This window comes from Squalius cephalus, assembly GCF_949319135.1.
Source record: "Squalius cephalus genome assembly, chromosome: 6".
Classification (NCBI taxonomy): domain Eukaryota; kingdom Metazoa; phylum Chordata; class Actinopteri; order Cypriniformes; family Leuciscidae; genus Squalius; species Squalius cephalus.
This window is the reverse complement of record NC_137127.1, coordinates 8,152,513-8,180,330: the sequence shown is the minus strand read 5'-3', so window position 1 is coordinate 8,180,330 and position 27,818 is coordinate 8,152,513. Positions and strand designations below refer to the sequence as shown.

At 39.0% G+C, this 27,818-nt stretch overlaps 1 protein-coding gene and 1 long non-coding RNA gene across 2 annotated transcripts in view; one reads left to right on the top strand and one right to left on the bottom strand.

Moving 5' to 3' along the window:
• mctp2a (multiple C2 domains, transmembrane 2a) overlaps nt 1-27,818 on the top strand; it is a 50,127-nt gene that overhangs the window by 20,716 nt on the left and 1,593 nt on the right. Inside the window, exons 18-22 of the mRNA XM_079874765.1 lie at nt 16,070-16,189; nt 17,507-17,548; nt 22,298-22,407; nt 23,014-23,123; nt 25,311-25,408. Of these exons, the coding sequence (XP_079730891.1) occupies nt 16,070-16,189; nt 17,507-17,548; nt 22,298-22,407; nt 23,014-23,123; nt 25,311-25,408 (480 nt within the window). The remainder of the gene's footprint in view (nt 1-16,069; nt 16,190-17,506; nt 17,549-22,297; nt 22,408-23,013; nt 23,124-25,310; nt 25,409-27,818) is intronic.
• Nucleotides 16,141-27,818, bottom strand: part of LOC307160588 — a 96,536-nt gene continuing 84,858 nt past the window's right edge. Inside the window, exon 4 of the long non-coding RNA XR_013821564.1 lies at nt 16,141-16,216. This is a non-coding gene — a long non-coding RNA (uncharacterized lncRNA). The remainder of the gene's footprint in view (nt 16,217-27,818) is intronic.

Below are 27,818 nucleotides of genomic sequence, written 5' to 3'. Positions count from 1 at the left end.
CGTTTTGTTTGCACTGCCATTGATGGAATTTTCTGTATGACACAACGCTATTACGGATTTTCTGTAAGAGTAGAGGAGCTCCGGATCAAAACACAGGCAAAAAAGGAGCAGAATCAAGTGATAGAAGCTTTGCTTAGGCACGTTGTAGTCTAGGGATGGCGAAAACTAAAAAAATTCTTGACCGACCACCGAGCCTCATTAGCCGGTTGAAACCGGTTAACCGATTAGTTTAAAATATGCTACGCCATTTGAAATAACAGCCATTTCGAACCGCGCCTGCAATTTCGCAACTCTGTCGCATCTCTCTGCCGCTCTGCCTCCCGCTCACACACACACATTTCCTACCGGCTAGCATAGATGACACGGTAGGTTGGCTTTGGCTACCTTTCTCACCCGAAGAGGCTAGCGGGTGTCGCGTTTTCAGGTGATACATCATAGATGATGTGCTACTACTGTATTTAAGCACTGTATCACACAAGTTGCAACTTACATCTGTGTCATTCTTTTTGGTGAAATGGTCCCACACACTACTTTTCTTTGCACGCTTCATCCTGTCGTCTGCCCTGGCTCTAACCTCGAGTGTTTTAGCCTGTAGCCTTTACTTTTCGCAAACCTTGTGAGCGGGTGAACCCAAACGCTGTGACCTCGCGCCAAATGTTTTTATTGGTTTATTAAGTACAAACAGGCGAGTTATGAAAAATTGAGTGTGAGGGATTTGTTCACTTCACAAAAAAAGATCTTGGAATGAGATGGCTAACTGTAGTAGCGTTTAGTCCACTGTCTATAATAGCCTAATTTAGAGATTTTTTTTTTTTTTAACCGACTACCGACAACTTTGATCGGTTAACGTTGATACGGTCAACCATCGGTCAAACGGTCATCGGTTAACATCCCTATTGTAGTCTTTGGGAAAAAAAAAAATGTTTGTTCAAAATGTTGCTTTTTTATGAAACTTGCTTGTTGATTAAAAAAAAGGGATGCAAAATAATAGGGGTGCACGATTCAGAAAATTTCACGATTCGATTCGATACCGATTTTTAGTCTCAAGATTCGATTCAAAATCGATTCTCGATTCAAAAAACGATTCACAGTATGTAAATATAGTTGACTTTTTCCTGTGTGATTGCAGTAGACATACAATTTAAAAGAAAAGAAATAACAAATTAAATGAAGTTTGATATTACTTTGTCTTCATAAAAACTTTTGCAACTAAACAGTGCAAAGTGCCAAGCTTTGGCCAGCTTTCAAATACATTTAATTCAAGTTTAAATTAAAACTTAAATATTTTTTATTTTTTTACATTTAGCTTTAAAGTGATGTAGTCAGATCAAACAAACAATACTGCTAAATGTAGTTTAAGGAGTAGGCTATTGACGGCAAAATAGGCTACAGAATATTTCGTTCTGTATTGACAGGTGCAATTTTTGAAAATCGATAAAAAAAAATACAATAAGCCTACATTATATCTGCATTTATGTCAAAACCTAGACTTTCAAACATCAAAATGTCATTTATTAATATGAATATTCGTGTCAAAATGACATATATAAACATTCTATTTTGCCTGGAAACGCTTCCAACACGCTTGCGTGTCGCGAGAAAAATAGGCGTCGGTTCTATTTCATGCACGCGTTTTCCGCACGACTCGGGCCACACCTGAGACGCGCGTGTCACGCAGGCTGTGTGCAAGCTCTAACCTGTTAATGGGAGCCGAAATAAAAACAGACACGCCAGCCAGCCAGCCAGCCTTCCTTCTGCTCCGCTTCTGCTGCACTTCTTCTTTTGGCTATGACAAGAGTGTGCAGGCGTAGTGCAAGTGTGAATTCGATGCTGCGCCATCTATGGGAATGGCAAGCTAGACTAATTTCAGGACAATACCAAAAAATATATATTTCAGTAAAAAAAAAAAAAAAAAAAAAAGAATCGATTTTTGGAATTCTATGAATCGATTTTGAATCGGTAAAGTTTGAATCGCGATTCATATGTGAATCGATTTTTTTGCCCACCCCTACAAAATAATGTTTAAAAGCAGAGGCTCTGTTCTTTCTTTTGATTATATTGAATGCTCAGATCTTCACGCAACAAAATATTCTGGGGGCCATGAATGTTTTGTCAAAATTATCATAAATGCTGGAGGTGGGTGGCAACTTAAAAAAAAAAAAAAACGCCGGGAGGGAAATAGTTAATAAACTGTTTGTGAACAGATTATCTTCTCTTCACTGCAAATCGTGACAGATTTAGGTTTTAATCATTTCCTGTCAATTAAACAATGGCAAAAAGTTAAAAAAAAAAGTGTGAAGTAGAATCAGATTTGCTTTCCTCCATTGATCTGTTTGTTAAATAGGCCTACACTACGGTTCAAATGCCAAGAATGCATTTATTTGATCAAAAATACGGTAAAAACAGTAATATTGTGAAATATTACAATTTAAAATAACTATTTTCTATATATTTGAATGTATTTAGCATAATTATGTCACATGATCCTTCAGAAATCATTCTAATATGCTGATTTGGTGCTCAAGAAACATTATTATCAATGTTGAAAATAGTTATGCTGCTTAATATTTCAGAAAAATGTGCTATATTATATTTTGCAACATACATGCCTTTACTGTCACTTTTGATTAGTTTGTGTCCTTGCTGAATAACAGTATTCATTTTCATAAAAAATGTTTAACTTTTGAACGCTTGTGTATAGCATCGGCACTTTATGCTAAACTTTAATGCTTAAGCCCTTCCGACGTATGTTCCAGCGAGCAGATCAGTGTTTTATTGTAGGAATTAGGTAGCATTTTTATAACACACGAGCAGTTCTTTTTCGAGGCTTTCTTGAAGCTGTAATATAATGTGCAGTCTCCCGTGCCGCTGCGCCTCGCTACTGGAATGAGCAGTGCCCCCTGAAGGGGAGTCATCGGAGGTGTGTGTGTGTGCCCATCCACCTGAGGAGACGGGGTGTCAGGCTGGGAAGAGGCGTGGGACGTCCTGTTGCCCGCTCTATCTTTGTCTGCACACGTGGGGTTGAGAACAGAAAGAATATCATCTCTTCCCCACTAGCATGTGGCCTGTTTCCGCACCACTGCGTTCAAAGCTGTGCAGGTGATGCTGAGCTATGGAAATGACAGGAAAAATGAAAATAGGGCACCTGTGTAAATCGTCTAGGCTTTAGAAACAACAGGCCGGAGGGGTGAATCTCAACTATGCGTTTTTTTATAGCTTTAAAGACCAGTTTCATGCTTTTTTTGTACGCTCTCACAACGTTTAATTACCATACATGTTGCACGACGTCTATAAAACTGCGCGTAACCCACAAGGGTCAACAAACACATATCTGTCTTTCTCTCGCTCTATGGGTGTATGCATATCTGTAGGCTGCCGTAATAAGGTAACAGAGTCAGACATTGACAGATGCTTGCCTCTAAGAAGAGCATAATTAGAGGAGACCGTGCTTTCCTCGACGTGTTCTCATCCAATCCATGTCATCGTAGTCATGTCAGCCGTTTAATTTATAATGTAGGCCTGTACACTTGGAATGTAGTACACAAAGTAGCCAGTGGAGAGAGGATACTATTTACTTTACAAACATATATTTAAAATACATTACAATACATTATTCATAGAGTCAGTGGAGTCTCTGTCCTGTAGCTTTTACACTTTACGCAACTTATAATGCATTTGTGGTGCTGCGGTTTCTTTGTCCAGGTCTGTAGGTTGCACAGGCAGCGCCTGTTCCCGGAACACACTCCCACCCCAGTGCTGGAAATCCCAGAGGTCACCACCCCGACCTGCACACAGCAGAGCGCATATACACGCTCCCTCTCGCAAAACACAGCTTTCATCTGTGGAGAGTGGGAAATATGTGTGTGGGTGCATGTGTTTTCGTTTGAATATCCTCTGCTTTGTGCATGTGTATATATATATATATACACTAAACTTTTCTATATTGTATAATAATATATTCTTCGTTATGCAAAGAAACTCTGATTGGACCTCTGAAGGAGGGAAGTTAAGTTTAACATAAGTGCACCTGTAAAGTCACTAGTTGAGTGATTTGGCTTATAACTTTGAATGGCTAAGGTTGTTCAAAATCACCTAGCGTGCAACAACAAGCAAAACACTGCAAAAATAACTTATCTCATAAGTATTTTTGTCTTGTTTTCCAGGAAAGAAAAATCTAAAACATTAAACTCTCTCTACCTTAAAACAAGCTACTTTACACTAAGTAAGCATAAGAAATCAGACAATAGGATATTGATTTCACGATTAAGATAAATATGTCATGATTTAAGTTATTACATTTGGTAACATTTTATTTGACAGTGCCTGTACCCCATGTACATACTATGCAATTATTATAGTAATTACAATATTACCCAGTACTTTCTTAACCCTAAAGTAAAGCGCAACCCCAAACCCAACCTTAACCGTATAGTCAGTACATGTTATTATCTAATATTACTCAATACTTAATTGTATAATTACACTATAAGGATATTACCTAAAAATAAAAAGCTTAACTTTAAATTAAATGTAGTAGGCCTACATATATATATATATTACAATGTAATACATTTGTATCAGTAATAACATGTATTACATATATTACTTTTTGAAACTATTGTGAGGTTTTAGTGGTTATGCTGATTTTCATTGCATAAATCCCACTGTAAGTGTTCCTTTGAATTTTTTATGCATGTCCACCCAAGGCACTGTTTTTAATACTTCCAGTCTCATTAGGAGCATCTGCATATGCATTTGAGAAAAAAAAAACGCTTAATATATTTCTCAAAAGCATGCGGCCGTGCTCTCTTAACCAGACAGACTGCTTACATAGTTGAAATTTTTTATTGCTTGTTTATGCAACAGTAATGAGCCTAGAAACAGCACTTATAAAGTCCGACAACTACAGTAAGTCCAAGAAGGAGGGCCCGTGTCAGATAAAATCTTTATAAAATACCACTTTTTAGATGTGGCTTGCACTTACTGAGAAAGATGAATGTGGCATACATCAGTGGAGACTGCAGAGGGGTCACACAGAGTTCTCTGCTGCATGTCTCACTGTGGCCTGTAGATGGAGCTATAGCACTGTCCAAACATGTGCACACACTCGCATGATGAGAACAGGTATTAGTCGAGAGCAGGCCGGTGACAATTCGGATGGTAAGCATTAAGCAAAGTAATTTCTTACAGCGCATTACACAGAGCAAACAGACTCCAAAAAGTTTCCACCACAGGCTAAATGAGCATTACGCAGCCAGGCATTAACTGGCCAAATTTGCTGCTTCTGAACTCTGTAGTTTCAAGCTTTTTCAATAAAGATGAAAGGGATCGAAGGGTGAGGAAAAAAGAGATTATTTACACTTGAAAGCTGATTTGGAGCTTTGCTGTCATTAGAGTCTTTTAAGTATTTAAGTAGAATTAATATTTTACCATATGAGCTTGCTTCGTCTGTCAGTAGTCTGGACTAGAAAGGAAAACCTGCACGCGTGTTTGTGTGTGTGAGCGTGTTTAAGATTTTTTTTCTTTCCCTTTTTGACACTGCCAGGTAGCAAGCGGTTTCGACATCATTTGACAGGCTGTGAAATGCTGATTGCTTCACATCACAGACTGTAAAGATGGCATCTGATGAATGTTTGATGCCGTGCAGCTGTAAACACAGTTGGCAGCTGTGACGGAGCGTTCTCTCTCTCTCTCTCTCATTCTCTCTCTTCCTGTTTCTGTCTAGCAGAATCGCCAGCACCAGATGATAGCAGGACGGGGTCTAGGCAGGTTCCTGGGTCCTGAGGGAACGCTATAAAGTGGCGGGCACGGTCTAAGCTATTAACTGGCTTACTGGGACAGCCAGGATTAGACTGATTATCAGCATTTCCACGACCCGATTCGTTATTCCAGTTAACTCGTGTGATGTCCTCAGGAAAACGCAATGATCTCCTGATATTGAGGGGTTTTCCTGCATGGCATCTCATGTCTGTGCTAGGGCTGTCAATTTAATGTTAATTCAGTACAGTTAATTACTTTAAGAAATATATGCGCTTAAACCAAATTAATACTTTTAATTGTAATTCCCCAGCAAGGAGTTTCCCTTTAATTTGAGCAAGGTTTCCCCAAGGTCACACTCAGCGCAGGCCCAACAGAACTTTTTTTTAAAACGTGGTGCAGAACATATTGGTCAAAGACATCTGTCTGCATTTATGTGGACAAACAATTAAAAATGAGTGCAGATGGAATGCAACCACAATTCCTATGTGAACTAAGTCAGCCTAGCTGTGGACAAAACACAATATATTGTCTTCTAAAGCTAAATGGTTATGTCTGAACAATAATTTACTGCCAATCTTTAGAGCAATATAAACCCAAACAGGGTGGTCAGTACATGACCACGATTGACCAATCAGTATTCTAGGGAGCCGACCAAAAAGAATTTGTAAAATAAAAAGGTTAAAGGTTAAGCTTTAAACAATATATATAGTTGCTTCTGTGACTTGGGTGTAAACATTTTGCTTGAGACCTGCAACAATAAACAATAAATTGAAGAGAACTTTTGCACATGACGTGCAACAATAAGATACAACATCTAATATCTATTAGTAATATTAAAATTCATCATTTATTCACCCTTATGTCATTCCAAACCTGTATGACTTTATGATGTATGATATTTTGAAGAATGTTGGTTACCAAACAGTTCCGGTTACCATTGACTTCCATTGTATGGTCAAAAATTCTCAATTCTTTTTCTATGTTCCACCGTAAAGAGAAAGTCATATAGGTTTGGAACAAACATTAGGACAACTAAACAATGACAGAATTATCATTTTTGGCTAATTTCTATGCAATTAATTTGATTATTTAATGAACACGTCACGCACTTCATTCCCTTAAATGTTTGAATCGATTGACAGTCCCAGTCTTTGTGTTAGATCTTTGTCTGTCAGGGTTTTCTTTGTCCCTTACCTTTGTTTCGCTTCACTCTGAAAGTTTCCCTGGACAGCTACACTGAAATGAATGTGCGCATATGTGTGTGTGTGTGTGTGTGGGTCCCGCTGTGTGCCTCATGGGCTTTAAGAAACTGTCAAGGAGTTTGTGCTGCGAGTATGACAGGAGGGCGAACCCTTGATAGTGATATATGTGCACGGGCTCTTCCTGAAACTCTGGAGGAAGGGATTAATAATTAAAGAGCTGGATTTGAGCGTCCGCTAACAGTGCAGTGATGGCTGGAGATTTGACAGTGTCAGTGTTGTTATTGAGATGTGTATGCTCCGTGTCATCGCTCGGCTCCTGGGGCTCAGCGGCGAGTCTGCCTTGACCCTGCGCGCATCCCTCTTATCCTTCACACTGACAGTAGCGCCGCTGACAGCTCCTCCCTTCACTCCGCTTGTGCTTTTTACATACGAGTGTGTGTATTTATGATCACTCCACTTAAATGTGCGCATGCAGTTTGCATGTTTACATATTCATTGTTTGCTTTGCATAATTTGTACATATTTTTAATATTCTCCTTCCATCTGTGCATAAACATGCTTTAGCATAAACAGCTTGCATTCCGCTCTCATTTTTTTTGCCTATTACTGCCGGCGAGCAAACATGCTCCGTCTTTAACCCTGATGCACATGTCTGTGTGCGTTTGCGTGTCGTAATGACCAGCACTAACACGCTCGCCACCTCCACAGTCACAGAGGACAACTCTCCCCGGGCGCCCGTGGTCGACTGGCTGTGACGTATGCGCTCGTATGTGTGTGTGAGCTTCCGTGAGCCGAGCTGACACTCGGGGTGCCGTCTGCCCCAGGGGAGAAGGCTCGCATGGCAGATCTGTCACCCGTGAGGTCGCTGAATGTTAACGCTCCCAACATGGATTAAACACTGGTGGCCAGTGCGGCGGGGTGGGGTCGCTGTGCCAGCCGCTGACAGGCACCACAGGGCTCTGTACACTGGCCTCCACACCGCCGGTGACAGAGAGACTTTATCTCTCCCTCTCTCGCTCTCGCTCCCTCTGGGCGCACACAGTCCACTCCACCGCTCCACTGATAAGGACATGAGCCGAGAATCACAAACATGTATCATACACTCACAGCCTGCAGTGCACTTGCAGGATCACGTTATATGCAATGCTACACTTAATCTATTTCAGTATGTCTATGTTTGGGAATAATTAGATCTACAAGGAATTATAAATAGAATGTAATTGTCTTAATTTCAGACTAATATTTTATAATAAATTGTTAGTGATATCCACAAGAGCAAGATTAATTTGAAATAATTTAATTAAAACAGTCATCATTGTATTTCATTTACATTCCAACAGATTACATGTTTTAATTGAATTAATTAGCCACCAAATATTCGTTGATATTATAAAAACTTTATAAAAACGCATTATATTTAAAAAAAAATATATATATATATATATAAAAATAATTAAAGCTTTAAAAAAAGAGTCACATATTGTCAAAAAATTACCTACTTTTGTCAAGTGTCTGGCCTGCACGGATGGGCATATTGTTGAATAGCAGAGAGTATTTAATGCAGATATATTATTGTATAAATCGAATCAAATTTGATCTCGTAGCATTTTCAGTGACCAAATTCCTCGTACACGTTGGCATAAGCATAGAAAATCATTATAATGCAGCCAAAGATAAATTATGAGAAACACAAAGGATTAGTTCACCTCCCAAATCTTTTGCTCATTTGTCACATAACAGAAACAATGAACGAATCATTCATGAATGACCCACCAATACCATTTACTCAGTTTACTGGACATATTGGCGAATAATAGAGACGTGGTATTATTGTAGAAATATTTAAACCTGATCTTTGTCACACCATTCACATGGTCAACGGGTCTTGGTGTGCATTTACTGTAGCTGTACACAAGACACAACCTTCTCCATGTATCTCTTTTTTTTGTCTCGATTGCTTACTGCGGACACGTGTGACTGTTACTGCCACTGGGGCCTTTGATTCAGTGCAAATGTTGTCATTTTTCTGTGTTTTAATCAAGACACTGATGTATGTTTCTCGCATCGCCCTACATTTCACCTTGGAAAAAAGCCAGAGAAAGAGGGAAAAGTGTGGCAACGCTGTAAGGATCCTCTGTTCACATTAAAGTTGCCCGGTTTCATCGGGTCTCTCAAACACACGCATACGCATTAAGCCTGCAGCCAATAGTCAGCCTTGTTAGATTTGCACAGATACGTTCATGTAATCTGGCATCCGTCCACAGCCCTTCGTCTGACCCTCATAAGGCACGGCTGCCGTTGCTTGCGTCTCGCTGCTGCGGAAGATAAATGCATGAGAGGGACACGAGAGACTCAAACTTCTCCTCATGGTTTAGTTAGTGCTCACTTGCTCTGAGAGCATCCACACACATAATAGATTTCCCAGTAAATATGCACAAATCTAAAATGTTAATGCTCCGAGTAGTTACCTATGTAAAAAGATTTGTTCAGCGGCCATTGAAGAGATTGGTTAATATCTTATTTAATTGCCTTAAATCTAAAAAGTCAAGCCCTCTGAGATTTGTTTCATTTTGTTTGGCTGTGTAATAGCTCAAAACAGTTTAGAATTTTTCATATGCATCTTACAGCAACCCAATATGTCCAGTGTTATCTCGCTAATTCTCCCCACATTGCCGTCCAGTTTGATGATTTATGGACTTAAGACTGCCTCTGATTCAAACACCAACTTTACTGGACATGATCCCTGCTCAGTTTGTCTTTCTGTGTTCATTAATACACTGAATGAATTTATATTGCTCTTATGAAAATGCTTTTAGTGAAACTAATCTCCATTTATAAATTCTGGGTTGTTTTAGCCAGTCAGTGTTGTGTACTTTTCTATATATGAAGTACTACAGTTGATATACAGTCGGGTCCAAATGTCTGAGACCATGAAAATACCTGAAATTCTAAATTCAGGGTCTATAAGAATTTTTTTATTGAGCAAGAATGAATTACATTGATCAAAAGTGACAAAATTCTATTTCAAATAAATGCTATTCTTTTCAACATTGATAATAAATAATAATAAATGTTTCTTGAGCACCAAATCATCATATCAGAATGATTTTTGAAGGATCATGTGACACTGAAGACTGGAGTAATGATGCTGAAAATTCGGCTTTGCATCACAGGGATAAATTTGATTTTAAAATATATTAAACTAGAAAACAGCTATTTTTAAATTGGAATTAGACAAAATCTACACATTTTCCTTAGTTCACTCAAACTGTTGCACCCTACTGTAAAGTACAGGACGTATATATGGTATATGTATTTTTATTCTGCATGTTCTGACTTTGAAATTCAGATGGATGGAGGTTATTGTACTCCCACAGTGATGCATGTTTACATTTATCAGTAACTGTGGAGTGTTTTTTCCCAGCCCTCCACACCACTTGTGTTTAGTCTGTCAGTAAGTAGTCTGATTTGGTAGCCTCTCTCCACCCCTTTGCCGTTTAATCAATTTGCTGGATTGTATAAACTCTTAGTGAGGGCGTCTTTGTCCTTTTGTTCTCCTCTCCCCCTCCCTGGAGAGCGTGGGTGGCGTTCTGCTGCCAGCCGGGCTTCGGCTCCAGGACTTGTTTTATTCACACTTTTAATCGCTGAGTGCTTTATTATTAGGTATAGGAATTCCTCTGAACAGGGGATCGTCTAGAGAGGCCTCAGAAATACATTTAGTGCAATCATATTAGCTGCACGCTAAAACAAATCCGTCAGGCGGTTCTTAACCCCCTGTTTGGCCGGTCTTCTGGTGAGGGCATCTCCATCACCTACAGCAATCCACAACAACACACTCTTAGTATCATTCCAAATCATCTTTCCCTCTTTGGACGCTCGACATTTTTATATCTAAATTATTTTTAGGTTCATATAGCAGTGGAATGTGTGTACAAGCTTTGCTAAATATGGTGTATATACAGTTATAAACTGATAATTGCAATAATGCAGGGCTCACACCTGCATTTTGAGAGTGAGTTTGGGAAATGTGTTCTGTGTGAGTGGACACAACGCTGGACAGCAATGTAAATAGCCTCTTTGCATTTTATACATGCTTGTCTGTTAAGTGTGTGTGTTGATTTTTTTTGATTTTTTGTCGGTGGGGTCGGAATAACTTGTAGAGTCGGAGATGAGCTGTGTCAACAGTAGGTTTTAGACTTGCTGTGTGTGTGGTCAGAGCTCAAACCAAAGTCTGGGCTCATTGTTGCCAGATCTCGATTGAAAAACAAGCAACTGGGTCTGACAAAACAAACCCAATATAACTCACTTTCCTTACCAAATAAGCCTAAACAAGCCCAAGTTCACAACTGTATTCTGGAAATAAGACCAAAAACTTTGCAACCAGTCAATGAGCCCTAATATGCATATGGACAAGGCAACACTGCCTTTGATAAATTTGTTAAAAAAAAAAAAAAAAAGAGCCAGTTGTTAAGTGTTAACTAAGACTGGTCTTATAGAAGTCGCCATCTTTCATATTTATTTCTGTCACTGTCACTATGGTTACAGGTGTTATTCATGGCTGTTAAAAGAATATAAAAGACTTGACTTCAGTTGCTCATAGTAGTTCCAGCTCTTTCCGTGTGGCCTAGCAGTGAATGCTCTTTGTGGCCCTCATGTGGAAGGCACAGGTTTGATTCCAGACGTGTCATGTTCTCTGTAAAAAAGAAAAAGTCGCCTAAAATGTAGTGCTATGTAGCTTTGTAGCCAATACATGTGACAGTAAGAAAAATGAGCAATTCTGTTTGCACTTAATGTACTTAAGTAGTAAAACATCACGGTGTTTAAAAGGTAAACCAGTATACAGCTGGATTTCTTCTTCAATATAAATTGACTCGAAAGGAAAGCGAGGACGAGGTAAAACCTGACAGATTTTAATCACTGCGCTAATAAAACACAAACCACTTAAGCCGGGCTCAGAATACAGGAATTTGTAAATCTGGTTGCATCATGCACATAAGGAGATTTTCTTCTTTCAAAATGGATTCTGTGTCACGGCAACTTGCTGTAGACATTATATGAGGAGACATTATAAAGGCAGTCGCGTTGTTGCCACATTACCACCAGCCGCTGTCCACCAGACCCATACAGCTGCTTGTTGTTTCGCGGTCACCATTTCAAAAGTTCCATCACGTCTCCTTGTAGACTCGTCTCTTATTGGCTATTGCGGAAGTGCTGACATAATTTAAAATCCTAAATATCAAACATGTTTGATATTGTCAGGGTGGCCCCGATGTATTTGCGAGCAGATCGGGAGGTTTAAGATTTGATCTGTAAACGCCTCACATTACCAGATAATTAGGGCTGGACCCGAATATTCGAATAATCGTTTGGTGGGTTGGTATTTGATTTGAAAATTTGACATTCGAATATTAATTTTTTTTCTTTTTTGTTTGTTTGTTTTTTGCACATCTGGGAAACGGTTCTCATTCGCGCTTGAATAAGGCCGGCAACTCACTGGCTGCGTGGCGTGTCCGTTTTTATTTTCGGCTCCCATGTTAACAGGTTGGAGTTTGCACACTGCCTGAGTGAGACACGCGGAAAACGCGTCCATGCTAGAAATAGAACCGTTAGTGTTCCAGCAACGGGAGTGTTCTCTGGCTAGAGCGCAGAACAGCGGAGTTTGTATGGACCGAAGTGCATGCCTGAGCTTGTGTTTTGGGTTAAGCTGCGTTGCTTTGACTTTGTGGAAAATATAATAATAGAAACAAAATGTATTAGCCTTTTTACCCGTTATTATCAATCTAAATTAATCTCGTTTTTAATTTAACTTAATTTTGTTTTCCTTTATTGAAATTTCGCTTTTTCTTTATTTAAATTTTGTTTTTTCTTAATTTAAATTTCGTTTTTCTTTATTTAAATTTCGTTTTTATTTTTTATTTAAATCTACCCTTTACTGTGTCAGTAATTTGTTAGTCAGAAAAATATTAGACTACCTTAAAAGTATTGCTTAATTTAACAGGCCTGTGTGTGTGCGTTTTATATCACTAATGCAGTGTCCGTTTTCGGAGAATATAAGCCCTGCCCACGTGAGGTGTGCCGCTTCCCGCTCGCGCTGTTCTGTAGTTTACTAAAAGTTTAAATTCTGAACGTGTCGGGTCTCGCGTGTCCATCTATATTGCACCAAATGCGACACTGCACTCCCGTGTGAAGTCGATTGGATGAACAGTTCTCGAAATAATAATAAACGGACAGACAGACACATAGAGATTCCTGCCTTTATTAGAGAGAAGAATATGTTCAGCCCCCTCTCTCCGAAGCTTCGAATATTCGATGTTCATTACTACCGAAGCTTCGAAGCTCAAAAAATGGTATTCGGACCAGCCCTACAGATAATCTGGCCTGAACATTGGGCCGATTTTTTTCTCAGAATGTCGGGAGGGGTAAATCGGGCCGAAATCGGCCTGAAACTCCTGTAGTCTGAGCCCGGCTTAACTCTGCTTATTAACTCAAGGCTATCGGACACTGCCTTCACACCGAAATCAGAGAGACTTTTCCAAATGTTCCCTGTTCTGTTTTTATTAGCACTGGGGAAAAGGCACGTAAATCCAGCATGCTTCCACATTCACACTGTTGGGGACGAAATGAAGACATTTCTGACAGGTTTTGTTTATCCAGTAATTTAGATGCTACATTTCGACACAATACATTTGACTGTATTTCTGTGTGCTTTTATCTTGTCCACCAAGCCTGCGAGCAGTTGAGCGGAAATTTGCATTAGTGGACGATTATGAATACCTGTGACAGATTCTCTCTCTCTAGACTCACAGGCTGCAAATGAATGGTCTCCTACTGTTGACTCGCATGGGAAGACAGGGACCAGGCAATTAGACTTTAGTAGTTAATGTAGAAGCTTCTGCAGGCAGGGCAAGCAGGTTCAACATTCCTGCTGGGCTGTCGCCAGGTTTTTTCCATCTCGGCTCTCTCACTTTCTCCCTTACGTTGGAAGGTATCACTTATGACAGCTAACCTGTTGATAAGCCCTTCGAGTTTATCTGAGGGTGAGGATGAAGGCGGGCCCCTCCGCGTGGGGTCCCACAAGTGGAAGCGACTACAGCAGGATGCCGCTCGAATTCAACCTTCACAAGCTGTAATACGGTTTTCGGCTTGAATCTGTGCGCTGGTACAGATTGAATAAGGAGTTAAAGAGATTCAGCCATCTCCAATAGTATAGTGTGACTAAATTTGTAATGAATTATTAAAGAAAGACCCAGATGTGTGCACTGTTGTTGTTGTGCCTGTGGGGTTGTTGTCCAAGTGCTCTGTGCATTAAGCACGATTCTCATATCCCTGGTGGCTGTGGCTGTGTTTGTGTGTGCGTGCAGGCATGTGTGAAAGTGAACCTAGCTTAGGAGTGGCAGTAGGTAGACTGCCCAGAGCGCGATGTCTGGCCACTGGCTGATATGACAGGAACATGCTGGTACTGTACTAGATTTAAAGTAAGGCCTGCAGGCCCCGTCCAACTTAAGTCAAACATATTGTCTCTAACAAGCCTCCAGCGTGCCATGGAAATGCAAGCCTGTTGTTCTGTGTAGGTACAAGCTCGTTCTTGTGACCTTCAAATGAAATCTACAACGCTCGCGCAGTGTGAGAAATTCAGGTTAGACAGATGTGATGTGCATTGTTTCAAAAGTTTATTGTGGAAATACCCTGATGTAGTGCAATTATTATTTAATTATTTTATTTATATTAAATATATTTTATTATTGTGGCAAGCACGGCGGGGCTATGTTAGTTAATGCATCAACTAAAGTGAACTATTTAATTTTACGTCTTTTTTTGCCTGTGTTTTAATCTGGAGATTCAGTATTCTTTTAGAAGATGTGTAATATCGCTCCTACCGTATAACAGTGAAAACATGGATTGCCGGAAAAGTTCGGCAATGGCAGGGAAAGAGTTAACCAACCTTATTGTAAAGTGATACCAATATTTTTTTATAAGCCCTTATTTTTTATTAATTATAATTTTTTTAAATGTTATTTCTTGTGTTCACAGATTAGTTGTGTAGTATACATTAGGGACCAATGTGTTGACTTTTGGGAATATCGTCATGTGCCTATTTCCCATTTTATAATGCAGATTTCCTTATCATTATTCAGCATAATTAAAATTATGAAGGTGGCAGCAAAGGTAATCGAAATATAAAATAGACAGAATTGATTGTGCACAATACTCAGTAAATACTCAGTATCAGCCGATATATGTCAACTATTATAATACAAATACAATATAAATGTCTCTGATAAATATGGCACCGTTATATTTTGCATCCCTAGTTTTCTTTGAATCAATGTTTCAGTTACTTATAGCAGTACATTGATGAAATTTGCTGACATAAATGCTCAAGTGTAGATGTTATGTTACAGATCGGTTGAGTTGTAATGTGCAGAGTGCATTTTTATAATAATGTTCCCTGAGAATGTGTTTTTACAGTCATCCCTGTGCGTCATCTTATTATTTCTCAGGCTCATTAAGTTGCCGCTAGCTGGCTTTAAATTCAGCCGGCCAATTAGCGGCGTGCTGCGCGGTGCTGTGGGTGTTGTGCACCTATTTCTCTTATGGAAATCTGAAGGATTATTCATCTTATTTCTACCAGGGGTCTTGAGTGTTCACAGTCTCTCTCCGCAGTGGTAAAACGCATACGAGTGCTATAGGTCAGGCAGCAGGAATGCAGTGCAGTCAGGAAGCATTTGAAATGCAGTACATCAGAGCAAGTGTGGAGGACCCGCTCCTGTCAGATGCTCCGTTTTGTCACATCCGAATTACACACCAGCATAGTGTTAATCAATTGCAAATGGGTTTTTGAAATATTAATATCTCCTATACCACGACACAGATTCTGGCACGGGCACCTTTATGAGGTGCTGGAAGGGATGCTTGGACTTTGCTATACAGTTTTCTTGTTATGACAAGGTTTAGAGTCTCTGTGTCAAGTCTTTCTATTTTCTAAGAGTTAATTTCCAATGTAATATTAGAGGAAATGCATATGTGTGTGTATGTGTGGGCAGCATTGCCAACTGTGCTGTCTGGAATCCTCATACCCTGTTTAATACCATCTCTCTCTCTCTTAGATATTTGTGTTGACAGTCTGGTTTTGGGAGCTGTTCATGTTGCCCCTCTTCCTCCTCCTGCTCATTGGCTGGAACTACTTCCACATCACACCAGGCATGGCCAGCTCCAGTCAGGACTTGGTGAGTGCTGTGATGTCGCCCACTCAGCTGCACAGATAAGTCAGAGTCTGTGCTGGTGACTCACAGGATTTAGAAATGACAAGCATCAGTTTTAAACCTCACAGATTCTACTGAAGAATGATTAGAAATATTAATAGACGTTCTGTCTACAGATATCTGATGTGAGTGATGTCATATACAGTACCTGCCAAAAGTTTTGATGTTTTTGAAAGAAGTATTTTATGCTCACCAAGGTTGCATTTATTTAATCAAAAACACAGTAAAAACAGTAATATCGTGAAATATTGTTACAATTTTAAAAAAGGAAAATGTAATTTATTCCTTTGAATACAAAGCATCATTACTCTAGAAATATTCCATCAGAAATCATTCTAATATGCTGCTCAAGAAACATTTACTATTATTATTATCAATGTTGAAAACAGTTTTTGCTGCTTGATACCATTGTTTGAAACAATGATACCATTCAAACATTTATGGTAAAAAAAAAAAAAAAAAGCAAGATAAATGAATACTTTTATTCAGCAAGGATGCATTAAATTGATCAAACGTGCCAGTGAAGACATTTACACTATTACAAAAGATTTCCATTTAATAAATGCAAGTTAATAAAAGTATCACCATTTCCACAAAAATGTTAAGCAGCATAACTGTTTTCAACATTAATGATATGGATGATATGAAACAAGCACAGCAATGTAGGAAACCCGATATATAGTTTATATATTATGGCACTATCCGAATGTTGCTTTACCACTCAGAATGAAGTATTCCAGAGAGTCATTAGATCATTTAGAGCACATTATACACCTTACAAGACTGAAATCAGTCTTTTCACAGCATTTCTAAAGACATTAATTGGTCAGGCCTTCCTAATTAGATCCATGTTATCTATAAATTCAACATTCACAAAGGTTAAGATGTCTGAAATACACCTAGCGGAAAAGAGTGCCACAGTTACATTCAATAGCCAGAAATGGTCAGGGATGACTTAAGAGCGGGCTAGGCATCCGAACGGCCAAGATTAAATGCATTCCTTTTGGTTTCAGGTGCATGTGTGAGTGTGTGTACGTGTTTGTTGTGAAGAAATTAGATTGCTTGGTTGTGACATCGCTCTTGTGAGGAAGGCCCTTCTCATTCACCTCCTCCTTTTGTGCGAGGTCACCCGAGAGGCAGTTGCTACGGCAACAAGGCCTCTCCCAATGGGGGTGTATATACAAGCGAAGGTTTCATTACGAGGTGTTTGTTAAGAAAATGCTCCATTGCCCACGTGTCTCAATCTCATCCGCTCTCTGTCTCTTTCTTCTTCTTTTACAGGAGAACATGTCCGTGGCCGAGGACGAGGACGAAGATGAAAAGGTATTTTGCTGGGGTCATGCGTGGTTTTTGATTAACCGCTGACTTTTATAGAGCCTCTCTGAGCTGTCCTTGGGGTTCTGCATAGATGGACTGTACGCTGTACCTTTAATAATGCGTTTAACTCAGGACTGCAACTTAAATACATTCAAAATGAGGACAGACGATTCAGCAAGCACATTTTCCCTCTAGTACTTTCACACCAGTCCTCTGGGAATCCTCGCTCATACAACAAATGGATTTGGTTGCTTTGCTGTGGTCCTTTGAAACGCAGAAATAAGCACAGAACGGCATCATTAATTGAAGTTTGCCTTCCGCTGGGGAATGGAGGCATTGTAAGGATTTTGAGGCAGGCATGGCTAAATAGGGAGGCTGGACTGCAGTTGAACTCCTTTTAGCATTTTTGTTGTTTTATGCTTAAGATGAGTCATTAGACTAATTACAAATTCTCCCAAATCTGCTTAGATCCAATTATTCTTAAAATATTCAGTCATTAAAAAAAAGAAAGAAACATTCTAGTACAAACATCCTTCATTTTTTTGCCTTTAAAAAACAACAAGATTTAAGCTGGTATGGTTTCGTTGTGTGGTGCGTGTGGATGGTAAACTGTCATAATGGTCAAAATCTGAATGCTGAGTGCTGAATAAATTCATAATGAGGCAGGGCAGGCTCATAATCATTTTAGGCCACGCTGTCTGGTCCAGAGAAGAACGAGTTAACAGGAAGATAATGCGTTATTGCTTTCTGACTTGGATGTGCGGAAGTGCACAGCTCTAAGCCTCCGAGCGCTGACCCTTGCGCTGTACGGCTAGGGCCTAGGATTCATATTCATAATGTGCTCAATATATTCTGCTATGATGACCGCAGGCTAGCTTCATCTGTTGAGAGGAACCCCTCTGTTAAAAACAGCTCCCTCTTCCAAATCCTATCCAAGCCAAGCAGATAATTCACGGATGAAACGCATGATATGTGTGTGCATGCACATTAGTTTACGCCCAGCAGCTAAACAATTGTAATATATCTTGGAGGGAGAAAAAAATAAAATACATATAAGCCTTAAATATTTGGATTTGGGAATGTGTGCGTTTAAATTAAGATAATGTCATAAAATTACATTAGTTTCATTTTTTAAACCATTAAATTGGAATAATTAACTTGGAATATTGAATTGACCTTGCATGTCTGTTTTGGACTGCCTGTGCATTTATTTATTTGTATTATTTCATTATAATTACAAGTAATATAATCAACCGTATTTTTCTAGTGACATATATTGTGTTTTTACACCCTTTCACGTCATGTGTAAATGAAATATCTCCTTTCATTTATCAAATTACCCAGATGTCCATGTTTATTTTAAGTTGTCAGCTCTAATTTAAGGTGGCTTGTTTCAAAGTCCTGTTATGTTTTTTCACTTTGACTTCAGTTTCACGCTGGCAGATCAAACAGTGTAGCGTTACACTTCCTATCAAAGTCATCGCAGCTAATGTTTTGGGGTTGGAGAATGATCGGTGTTAAATTTGATCACTTCAAAGGTGCCTTTTTTTTCCTCCTCTTTGGTTAACATGGGGATAAAGGCTGTCCCCTCTGAGGAGGTTACGATTACCGCCTGTTTTTCAGTGTGTTTTCCCCTGGAGGAAGAGAATATGTAAACTTGCAGCTGCGATGGAATGAAGCTTAAGAGAGTCGATGGGAGACGCCGCGATACTGCAGAAATAATAACAGATCTCCTCTACGAGCACGAATCTGTCCTGGGGGAGAGAGACATTTACAAATCATGCGCGGCGATGTAACTTCCCTTCGGCTTTCGGTATCAATTGTGTTGAGCACACAGACACTGGTTTAAATCACATCAGAAAACGAGAGGATGGAAGAGAAAACAACCCTCTGGATGCGTGTCCCAAATGACCGAGAGGCCCTGTTCCCTGGGCACAGGTCACCTAAGAGTACCAGGCTTTGGCTAGACCCCCGTCTTCCACCGTAGCCCAGGGTATCATCGGTGCTCTTCTAACCCTCGAGCCCTCTCCCCCCTCACATCTAACATATCACCTTCAGCACACACCTCAAGGACAGAGTGTTGATGTCATAATCATTGTGTATTCCAGAGTGCACAATCCTGTGACATATCCATTAGGGAGCGCTGGGTGTTTTGTGCTTGTTTGTACAGTGGTTGTCAGCTTTAACAAACCCATTTGCAACACATTTAGCCAATAACGCAGGTGTTTTATTTAGGTGCGTTCCTCTGGTTATTCCGTTGTGGAATAAGTGAGTCGCGAATATTTGCACCAGCTTTGAATGAATATTCAAATTTGATGCCATTTACCCAATTACAGGAATGTTAAATGAACCCTGGCTTGCAGGTTTTTTTTGTTTTTTTTGATTGTGCCGAGCATCCCTGTGAAACTGCATTTTCTGTTTGCCTTTGTGCAATCTGTTCCCTATTAAGCCAACATAAAAGTTATGTGACAATTTCATCTGAATTGAGAATATGATCTGACACAGGCTTTCTAATCAGTAGACATGTAGCTCGAATAGTTTATTTATGGTGAAAAAATTTGTTTCCACCTCAGAGGCGAAAAAAAGGATGTCTGACTTCAAGGAGGTTCAGAAAGATGAATTGGCAGAGTCCAGAGAACTAGAATATCATGCTTCTATGCATGCTTTCACTGTCATCTTTTGGTCTCGATTAATATGAATATTTCATGTTTGTCATTTTAAGATTTTACAGCCTTATCAAAGCAATCTGTGACAAATGTTACCTCACATGTACAGTGAACCCAAAAAGGTTTTGGAAACTAAAAAAATATCATTAGATAACATAATATTAAAGCAAGTTGACACCTGCAACACAAAACAAACAATAGGTGGAGTTCATCACATAAACTATGGGCATAATCACACTTTATTTTTGAACAGATCTTTTATAATCTTACAGTTTACAACACTTTACAGTATATTAGGTGCCTTGCATTGAGGAAAGACTGAAAAAGTCAAAACGGAGCTTTTTATACTACTCAAGCTCAATTGTGCTCATAGGTTTACGTATGCAAATATCTGTTCTGCCAAATAGCTTCATCAGAAAACAAAATGCAAATATTGTTTAAAAAAAAAAAAATCATTCAGATTTGTTAATGTTAAAATAGAAAAAAGGAAATAAAAATAAACATTATGAGAAAGAACCAGATTTTTTTTTTCATAATTATTATTGTTTTTTAAATAAACTACCAAACCTAGAAACCTAGAACGTCTTGTTTTGCTCGAAAAATAAACTTTGTGATCTATTTCTTTTAAATAATCGCCACTTGATTTGTTATTTTGTTATCTATTATGTGACTTAAGTGTTCAAATATTTTTTTGGGAGCACTAAGTTCATTTTTCTTGCGGTTGGTGGAGAGTCATTAAGCAAAGAAACACTAAATACATTTGAGCTGAAATCAAACACAGTTGATACACTGAAAGAATATATCATCTTCTGCACTTTATCCTCCTTTTGAGACTTTCCTCACAAATGAGGGATTTTAAATGACTCATAACAGGAGGCATGTTGATTTTCTCTTGATTGATATCCTAGTCTCTGTGTACGGACATGCTGTGTGTCGCTGGAGTCGACGGGTTGTGCTGAGTGGAGGCATGACTGGCTTCCCATGGTTCCCTGTGTCTGGGGCCGAATGGAGAGTGACAGTGGGGAGTCTGGGCTGAGCTTTCCCAGGGGCCGACTCACCGGCCCCGCTGTCTGGGGGACGGTCGCTTACACAAACATATGCAGCGCTCGATCACATGTTTGTCTTTCCCCCCCCCCCCCCCCCCCCCCCAATACTATCCATCATTACTCCTGTCATTATTCCATCCTTTTGATGTGAGGGCTTCTCGTTTCTCTCTCATTCTCTTTCTTCTCTTCCCCCTTTGGAGAACTATACTCATGGGCTCTTATGCTGGAGGATTTCTCTGATGTGATCATGTTGCTTTGGACGTTAGATTACCCTAGCAATCTTCTTTAAGTAAAATGGAATAGAATTTCTCTCTTTTTTTTTTCATCGAAAGTCCATTTAGCCCATGTCTCTGAATTACATGGCAACCCAATACTGTGTGATGCATCAAAATACAAAAAGACAATGGGATTTCCCATCTCTCTTACAAGAAGTAAAAACATTGCTTTGTATAACAGGATTACACTCAGACATTGCAATCTTTCTCCCACGAGCTCAGATACAGAAAACGATAAATCCAATGATTTCAACCCTGCACTCAATCTTGCCATAAGGTGGGCAACTCTGAGTTTTCATACGCCAAGAACTGGTACTGGAAAAAGCTTGCACCCTAGGAAACGAGCCAAGACATGCCCGGCAGAGACTCGTGGATTAGACGACCTCACAAGTTGGCGTCTTACGCCGTCTGTGTACTTTAACTCTCTCTCTCTCTCTCTCTCTCTCTCTCTCTCTCTCTCTCTCTCACACTCTGTATGCTTTCTGATTGCCATTTTTACATCTTTTTCCTCCTCCGCTTAATCTTTGATTGTGATGCACCTTTATTGTTTGCGCCTGACAAATGCTGAAATACTCCTAGATTCGTGACAGCTCTGTAGGAGAGGCTGACACATTTTCACGTCTGAGGAGATGTTACAGAAGCTCATTACAGGCCATTGACTAGATGAAATACTGGTGATGGCACTCTGGAAATAAACTGCTCTTCCTTTGTAGGCTTCTAGCAGCTGACTTCCCTCATCAGTCTCTGTCTTTTTTTCTTTCTCTTCAGGAATCAGAGAAAAGAGGACTGATGGAAAAAATCCACATGGTTCAAGAAATTGTGCTTACAGTTCAGAGCACTTTAGATGAAGTGGCTTGCATCGGGGAAAGAGTGAAAAAGTAGGCACAGAGCATTTTATACCTCTTCTGAAGCTCATATATGCAGTTGTGCTCATGAGTTCTTTGTCAAATAGCTTCATTAATAAAAAAACAAAATGCATTTTATGTGTCCTTTTATTAAAAAGACTGTTTAGTGCCACGTTTAAATAAAATAAATAGAGAATAAATCTATAAAGTTTTCAGAATTAAGTCATATTATTATGAGATGGGTGCTAATGATAACTGATATACCAAAAGCAAGGATTTCTTTGTTGGTAAACTATCCTAAAGAATGATCTAAATCTTCAAATACATTTCTTGCATTTTTGCTGCTACTTGGATGAACTATTGTAATTAATCATGCCCTTTCATTATATAGTCTTTTTTTTGGTGTCAATTTTATTTATGTAATATTATGCCTTTAATCTCCAAATTGTATGACTTTATTCTCAAAAGTTTACAGCTTTTGTAGAAAGATGTACAGATTTTTATTCTACTTTGCACTAAAACATTGTTATAGCAAGGAACCTGAACTGTTAATATCATACATGTCCAAAAATAACATACATGTATTTATTCATATATAATTTATGAACATGAATTAATGTCTTGTGTCTCCATTGACAGCACATTCAACTGGTCAGTGCCGTTCTTGTCATTCCTGGCTTGCCTGGCTCTGTTTCTGGCGACTACTGCCTTGTACTTCATCCCACTGCGCTACATAGTTTTAGTGTGGGGTAAGTAAGTGAGACACCATGTGTAGCCCTTTCACCCAATCATGCGTGATACTCCAGTGCTGCTGTTAAGCTGTCTCCACTTTCCTTTAAATGGAAGTCATGCAGAGGTGTTTTAGAAAGAATCACACTTTACTGTCTCTGAGCTTTGAGCTCGAACTCCTTTACTGACGCCTGACGAAAGCTATTTAAAAAGTGATCCATTTCCATAACTCTACCTGTGACAGCTGATCAGAATCATGAACATGATCCGCTGTTGGCTGGGGAGACCAGCTGCACTCAGGCTTTGCAATCTTGTGAAAGTTTGATGTATGTACAGTTAGAAAGAAAGAGTTAGCGAGCGTAGGCATTATTCTGCCGTATTAATGCCCCTAACGTCAATTAGAGGTTTCACGTTTATGATGATTAGTTTTGATGATTGGAAGTGTGCAGGAAAAAAAAGAAATTCACATACTGTAATGTTTCTTGTCTTAAAATATGGAATTATATTAGGGCTGTCAAACGATTAATCGCGATTAATCGCATCCAAAATAAAAGTTTGTGTTTACATAATATATGTGTGTGTATGGAGTATAATTATTTTCTATATATAAATACACACACATGCATATATATTTAAGAAAAATGTGTTATTTATATATAAAATATTTATATATAATATAAATTATATATAATATAAATATATATACACAGTATATACATGCAAATATTTCTTAAATATATACATGCATGTGTGTGTATTTATATATAGAAAATAATTATACACCGTACACACACATATATTATGTAAAAACAAACTTTTATTTTGGATGCGATTAATCGCGATTAATCGCTTGACAGCCCTAAATTATATATAATATGTACAAGTTTGGGGTCAGTAAGATTTTGTAATGTTAATGAAAAAAGTCTCTTGCATTTATTTGATCAAAAATACAGTAAAAACTGTTCTATTTTAATATATTTTAATATTAAATTTTCACTAGCCTTCAGTGTCACATGATCTTTCAGAAATCATTCTAATATTCTGATTTGCTGCTCAAGAAACATGTATTATTCATACCAATGTTGAAATAATTTGTGGTGCTTAATATTTTTTGTGTAAACTGACACATTGAATACAAAGCTCAAAAGAACAGCATTTATTTAAAATTTATTTTTGTAACATTATAAATGTCTTTACTGTAGCTTTATTTGATCAATGTAATGTGTCCTTGATGAATAAAAGAAATAATTTCTTTATTTAATAATAATAAAAAAAACATACTGACCCCAAACCTTTGAACAGTAGTGTATTCTTCTTAATTCGTTTTCATGGGAAAAAAAGTGTGATGCTATCCAAAGTTGCGAAATTAACTTGTGCGCATAATTGGAATATTGCATAAAACACTTGCGAATAAAGCATCGTTTCCATCCAGTGAGTTGAAGAGAACAAAATCTTCACTTCCTGATAAACTGTTGCCAAATATCACTAAGAAAAATATATTTTTGTATATAATAAATTACTTGCGCCTCAGAGCACGCATACAAAACACAATAAATGCTGGCATGCTATCTTTCATTCGGAGGCCGATGCCTGCTGTTTGGGAACGCAGTCGTTTAAGACAGTTCTGGGAGGTCATTATACCGAACCACTTTGATGACAGACTTTGGCGTAGGCATTTCAGAATGACCAAAACAACATTTCAGATGCTGTGGAACACGATTGATCTGCTGGTTAGTCCAGTTATGCTGTCGTATTATGTGGCCACATTTGTTTTGATGTTCATCGAGGAATTTTTTCAGTAAATGTGTTTCCATCGTAGTTTATGCGTTTGTTTTCTAATCGGATAAAAAAATTTAACAAAAAATTTATGAGCATCTTGGCGTTTCCATTCAGCGTTTTTTTATGCGATATCCCTAAATGCACATAAAAATAGGTGGATGGAAACACAGCTAGTGTCAGCGCAATGCTTTGCTCTTGTTGCAGTTAAATTGCATCACAAATACAGCAGTAGTGTGAACCGCGATATACCGTATACTCTACCAGACCGTGTGTATTTATTTATATGCACTTCCAATCACATACTGTAGCAGTATGAATTACAGCAGATAAAGTGACAAATGTTTGTTGGGTCAAGGTTTGTTTTGCCAGTAAGATACCTGCAAGTGCGGCGGGTAACTGTATTTATTAATGCATGCTTGTTTTCACAGGTGTTAACAAATTTACCAAGAAGCTTATCAACCCATATGCCATTAACACAAATGAAATACTGGATTTTCTCAAGAGGGTGCCTTCTGATGTTCAAAAGGTAAGGGTCCAGTTTTACATTTAGAGAGAGAGGGAGGGACCGAGACAAGGAAGGAATTCCCTGAAGATGTCTGCATTATTTGCTCTCAGAATTCCCAAGTGTTACCCAGGATATTTCCTCTGGCTGTGTTTGATTATTAATGGACTCGTGCCTTTAAAGGCGGCCCCTGGCCCAATTATTTCCCAGCATGTCTTGATGGAGTCACCCGGCTGCCTGGATGGGGTCCGCTCTGATCTATCCTCGGCCTTAACGCTTCAGCCTTGTCCCTGATTATCAGTTTTGTCGGCCTGTGATAAAAGAAGGGTGCTGTAGAGGGTTCAGGGATTGCTAAGGGGTCGGTGTCTGCACACTGGCAGTGTGGCGGCCCCCGTCACATCAGGTTGGAGGACTCGATTAATGAAGTGTTGAGCCAACGCTGTCCTGCTGGGCGCCATATGTGATGAAACATTATCCATGGCTGATATGTCATTCAGGGTTACATCATAAGCCCGCGGATGTGCAGCCAAACGCTGAGAGTCTCGCTCTGTCTTTCGGACCCTGAGTGCGATTCAGAAGTCGGGATCCAAAGCAGGTCCTACTGTGACAAAGCGTTCTGCATAGGACACTTTTCTCCATCAACATGGCTATTTAACTGTTGTCAATGCTTCCTGTCCTGCTCAGATACTGGAGAGCTTGAGTGATTGGCTCAGACAAACCTCCTGGGATGAACCTCTGCAACTTTACGTTAACATATGTCTGTGTGGATAGATGAAGCCAGCATGACACACTGGTTTTGGCATGTGGAAGCAGAAAGTTGGCAAAACAAGATGGAAACCATTGCTGAGTTTTTAAGCCTTTTGAAGTATGTTTTCGTGGTTGGATGAACTGCCTGCTGTTCATTTAAATGGAACACACCAAAAATGGGAAGACAGAATGATCTTTAGCAAAAAAAAAAAAAAAAAAAGAAGCAAGCCACTTTTTAAAAAACAAAATGCCAATAAAACGGCACAGTGGTCATTAACCATACCAAAAAGGTATGCAAATCCATGCTGTCCCCGTTAAGTTTACAATGTTCGAACCTTAATGCTAAAAAAAGGATTGACCAAATAAACAGCACGTTACAAAAGCTCAAATTGACTCCAGTCTCACGGTTCCGAAAATGACTTGGCAATTAGTGCCTGTGCAGTTCTTCAAACACAAACCCTCAAAACTGGACTTCATACAGCGGCCCTCTGTCCTAAAATAAGCAGCATCTGTCAGTTCTGAGGACAGTTTCATGTTCTGAGGCTGCCGCGTCTCTTTGTTCCCTTGTGCTCCATCTCCCATTCTCATAATCAGGGCCTGGTAATTAGTGTGCAGTCCCTACCTTACAGATACACCTCCAGGTTATTGTTTCGAGGAGAAACAAACAAGAAAATCATTTGGACGCATTCTCCACACTTTCGAGTCCCATCAGCCTCATGCCATATTTAATTATTTGTCGATTCTGTACGTCGTTTGGACTGAAGGGTGGCCTTGGACAAGATAAGATGCCTTTAATGCCATTTTCAGAGGCTGATGTTACTCTTAACTGTGAAAGGAAAATCAGAGTGTTTTTGGACGTTTGCAATCCAGGAGCACCTGGGCTTGATAATGTGTCTGAAATGCCAATGAGCTTGCTGTTCAACCTTCAAATACTTGGACAGTGTTTGCTGTAGTAGTTTGTAGCGTGCTTTCAGAAATTTCTTCACCTTCCCGAGCTCCACCTGTATAAATCTGCTATGGGTAATTCATGTATGTTATATTGTAAAGGAGCAGAGTGTCGTGTATGTACTGCAGTAGCAGGTCTTGCAGTAGGCAGTACTTGCTCTGCAGAAGTAGCATTGTAGCAGATTTATTCTGCCAAGGCCAAACATATTAACATTGTAATATCAATTACCATGCCAAACACTCTGAGAGTTGTCATGACAGAAATCATTTAAAAAACAATCAATATGGAAATAATTTGAAGTTGATGAAAAATAAACCTGTAAAATAGAGTTATACTTTAGATAGCAACTTCTGGATTCACTGTAGTTTGCGAGGTTTGTGGAAATAAATATTAATCAGAAATTCAAAGATTAGTTTAAACAATGATATAATTATATAAATGCATACTGTATTTGCTGAATGCTGACAGCATATGAGAAAGTACTGCAAGGTTTGCCTTTCTATCAGATATAATACTTTTTCATATACCGTTTCTCTTCTTTGTTTAACAGTTCTGTCTAATTCATTATTAGAAAACATAATAAGCTACAAAAACTAGTGAAGATGGAGAAAGGGATCTTCTGTGCGTTTGCACTCAGGCGCTGGTGTTTTCCAGCACTGTCAAAATAAAATTCCTGGTGCTTCCAACCCCTTATTTGCCAATAATAAAAAAATGCCAAATATTGGCTGATATATCGGTCGA